We start from the raw sequence: 3,480 nt of genomic DNA, 5'->3' as shown, positions 1-3,480 counted from the left end.
CCTCTCTTCTTCAATCTGTCTCCCTCCCCTTCTCCCTCTTCCACTCTCTCCCTCTGCTGCTCTCACTCTCTGGAGGAAGAGGGGGAGGGGGAGAGGAAGAGAGGGAGAGAGGGAGGAGAGGGAGAGGAAGGCGAGAAGGAGAGGGAGAGTATTGCATGGCAGTTGGCGAGCATAACAGGGAGAGGAAGAGCAGGAAAGGCTCTTTTTCTTTGCTGCTTTCCCTCTCCCTATCCCCTCTCCCTCTCCCTCTCGCCATCTCCCTACCCTTCCGCTCCTCTCTCCCTCTCCCTCTCTCCCCCTCTCTCCCCTTCTCTCTCTGCCTCTCGGGTGGGCGGGGGAGGACGACTTTGAGCACGTCCCGCAGGCCATCCACATGTGCTCGCAGCTGCAGATATGCACAAGGCAGGACTTCTACGTCAATGTCTACAAGGTGGAGAGCCGAAAGATCATCCGGATCTCGAACAACGGCAACTCAACCCCACCGACCGCGAGCTCAACGACAGGATACCCTGCCGGAAGGACCCCATGGTTGCACCAGAGCGCCAACGAGCCCCAGGGCTGGTACGCCTATGAGCTCCAGCCGGGGGTGGCCAGCTACTTCTACCCGCACACGACCCTGTACGCCTAGAACGGGAGGAACGCGGATAACAGGCCCAAGACCATGCAGGACTTCCTCCTCAGCGCCGACGCCCTCTTTCCCGAGAGCAGCTCGCAGATCAGCCTCAGCGCCGCGGATCTCAGCATGGCCATCTACGACAACCTTGCAAAGGCCATCGTCGCGGAGGCCATGGGATACCCGGGGCATCCCGAGTTGCTCAACCTCTCCTACGTCCACCTGCGCAAGCTGAACAAGATCCTCTACACGGACCCGGTGCCCTACGACGACGGGACCTACCCCACCGACCCGGACCTAGGCGATCAACTTCATGCTTAAACCTTCAACCCTGGGGGTGCTGTTCTACACCTTCCCCAACATCGATCGGATCTTCCTCGATAACGAACTGGATGTCATACTGCAGGGCGTGAGGCGCACCGACGAGGCGCTGCTGAGCGGGAGCAACAGGGATTTCCTACACCGCTACCTATCGATCCTCCGGGACGGCAAGCTCAAGACACCACCTGCCACCCCCCGTCTTGACCTGTAACAAGCTCTTGGCAATTCCGTTGACGTTGTAGCAGTCCACCCATGCCGGGTACCACGTTGTCATGTTGTCCTTGTACAGCGACCCGTAGAACCTGTCCGCGTTGGGGTCCTCGCCGCCGACCCCCGTGCCCGTACCGCCCCACGGGCACCAGCAGGAGGTGCGCCATCTCCGTCATCCTCAGCAACAAGACGGAGGTGTTCTGCGCATCCGACTATGCCGACGCCCTGTCCAAGTGCCCGCTGAGGTCTGCGAATCAGAGCGTGTTGCTGGAGGTGAGGCCGGTACCGCATGCTGGACGAGGGCGTGATGGGCTTCACCGCATCGGACCGCAACCTGATCGGCCTGACCTCATGCAGCAGCAAGGCCCTCTACAACCAGCTGTGGATCACGCCCAATGCCGTCAGCAGGAACTTGATGGAACTGCCTCCCTTACTCCAACGGCGAGACGCTCAAGCAGTGCCAAGGTCGTGGAAGACCATGGGCTGGCTCAAGACCTACGACATCGACTCGCGCAGCGACTACAGCCCCTCGGGCAACGCCGTGACGGGGTCGCACACTGGTCCTGCCCCGTCCGGGAGAAATCCATTACTGAGGAGGATCGTTCCAAACCTTCCGGTCCAAGGCCCCCTATAGCCCCAGGGCGGCCGCAATGTTCTCCGAGGCGATGAGTGAGATCTGCAGCTGCTCCTCCTCGCAGGACTGCACCTTTGTGCAGACGGAGATGGTCTTGCCGAAACGGCGCGGGGTGCTGACGCTGTCGCTCATTCAGTCACACGGTCTAGCCGTGGCCTCAGGCCTACCGAGTCACCGTACGAGGCTCAGTCATTGAGTCACAGAGTCACAGAGTCACAGAGTCATAGAGTCAATGGGTCATCGAGTTATAGAGACAATGAGTCATGAAGTCATTGCGTCATTGAGTCATCGAGTCATTGCGTCATTGCGTCATTGAGTCATTGAGTCAGTACTGAGTCTGTCGCTCATTCAGTCACACGGTCTAGCCGTGGCCTCAGGCCTCAGGCCTACTGAGTCACCATAATTCATTGAGTCATTGAGTCATTGAGTCATTGAGTCATTGAGCCTTTGCCTCAGGCCTACCGAGTCACCGTCCGGCGTACGAGGCTCAGTCATTGAGTCATGGAGTCATTCTCGGCGGACTGCCCGGCGGGGCCCCGCCCTGCGGTCCGCGCTGGTTTCACGTGGACAATCACCGTACTGGCAGGCCCTGAAAAGTAGCCCGAGAGACCATCCAGACTCGAAGTTACAAGTTAACTCGCCAGTGACATCGGCGGCCGGCGGGCCGGCCGGGCCGCCGGCGGGCTTGGCGTCGGGTACCCGGCTTGGCAGTACCCTGCCAGGCAAAGCGGAAGTTCAAAGTCCCCTCAGTACCGTACGGTGATCAGTTGAAGGCTTCGGGCCCATGTTGAAATCATCTGGCTGCCAATACCTTGTCCGATCACTGTGTTAGTGCCTGACTGAAGGTACCGCCTCTCACCCCGGCGGGTGCGCGACCCAATGGCATGGAATAGGCTGGGCCCGAGTCTGACGGGTGGCCCTCCGAACACCCCGTTTGTAATCGCCGGGTATGACTCACGAATCATGAGTCGCGGGCTGCTCGAACTTGATTGCCGCGCGAGCTTCCGAGTTGCGGGGGCCCGGCGGTCCCGAGTCCGAGCGCTGTGGTACACTCACAGTGGCTCAGAGGCGGGAGGGCCGCCGCTCCCCGGGGACTCTCGGAGCCCGGGCCGGCAGATCCGCCGCCGGGGTAAAAGTAGAGTCAGCAAGTCATTGCCCGCGACTGAGTCACTCTGCGCGGCGGCCGGGCCCGGGGCTGACCGTACCGGCGGCAGTAGGAAGCAAAGCTTGATATTGTAGATATCAGTCACGGCATGCTCAGTCGGGCTAGCGGTTCGCCCCAGCCCAGCCCCCCGGGGACTCCGAGACGGACTAACGCCTGGAAGAACGGCGGTCACAGTTTCTCACAGGTACCAGCCTGATAAACTATGAGAGTAAATCTCATCCTCCTTTGACTGCCCGGCCGGCCCGTCGGAGTCAGTGGGAGCGATGTAGGTAGACATCGATTGATACTTGATGATGATTTGCGGCTGAAAAGCTCATCTTGCTTTCCTTAGTAGAGGCCTTGAGGGGCGTGGGAGGTTGAGAGAGAAGGAGAGGAGTCTGTCTCTGTCTCTGTCTCTGTCTCTGTCTCTGTCTCTGTCCCTGTCTCCGTCTCTCTGGCTCTCTGGCTCTCTCTGGCTCTCTCTCTCTCTCTCTCTCTCTCTCTCTCTCTCTCTCTCTGTCTCTCTCTCTCTCTCTCTGTGGGGTGTCTCTCTCTCTC

General features: G+C 60.0%; 2 protein-coding genes across 2 annotated transcripts; both read left to right on the top strand.

The window, feature by feature from the left end:
• Positions 1-373: 373 nt before the first annotated feature.
• GUITHDRAFT_143513 (hypothetical protein) lies at positions 374-934 on the top strand (the record flags this gene model as incomplete). The annotated part of the gene is made up of 2 exons (XM_005826220.1): positions 374-430; positions 629-934. 2 exons carry the CDS (start codon positions 374-376, stop codon positions 932-934), a joined length of 363 nt encoding a protein of 120 aa, XP_005826277.1.
• Positions 935-1,433: 499 nt separating this feature from the next.
• On the top strand, positions 1,434-1,778 carry GUITHDRAFT_114498 (hypothetical protein; the record flags this gene model as incomplete). Its single annotated transcript, XM_005826219.1, has 1 exon — positions 1,434-1,778. The coding sequence occupies one exon, from the start codon at positions 1,434-1,436 to the stop codon at positions 1,776-1,778; it is 345 nt and encodes a 114-aa protein (XP_005826276.1).
• Between the last annotated feature and the right edge of the window lie 1,702 nt (positions 1,779-3,480).

This window comes from Guillardia theta (assembly GCF_000315625.1).
Source record: "Guillardia theta CCMP2712 unplaced genomic scaffold GUITHscaffold_76, whole genome shotgun sequence".
Classification (NCBI taxonomy): domain Eukaryota; class Cryptophyceae; order Pyrenomonadales; family Geminigeraceae; genus Guillardia; species Guillardia theta.
Note: the sequence above shows the minus strand (reverse complement) of the source record. Positions and strands in the feature narration are given on the sequence as shown.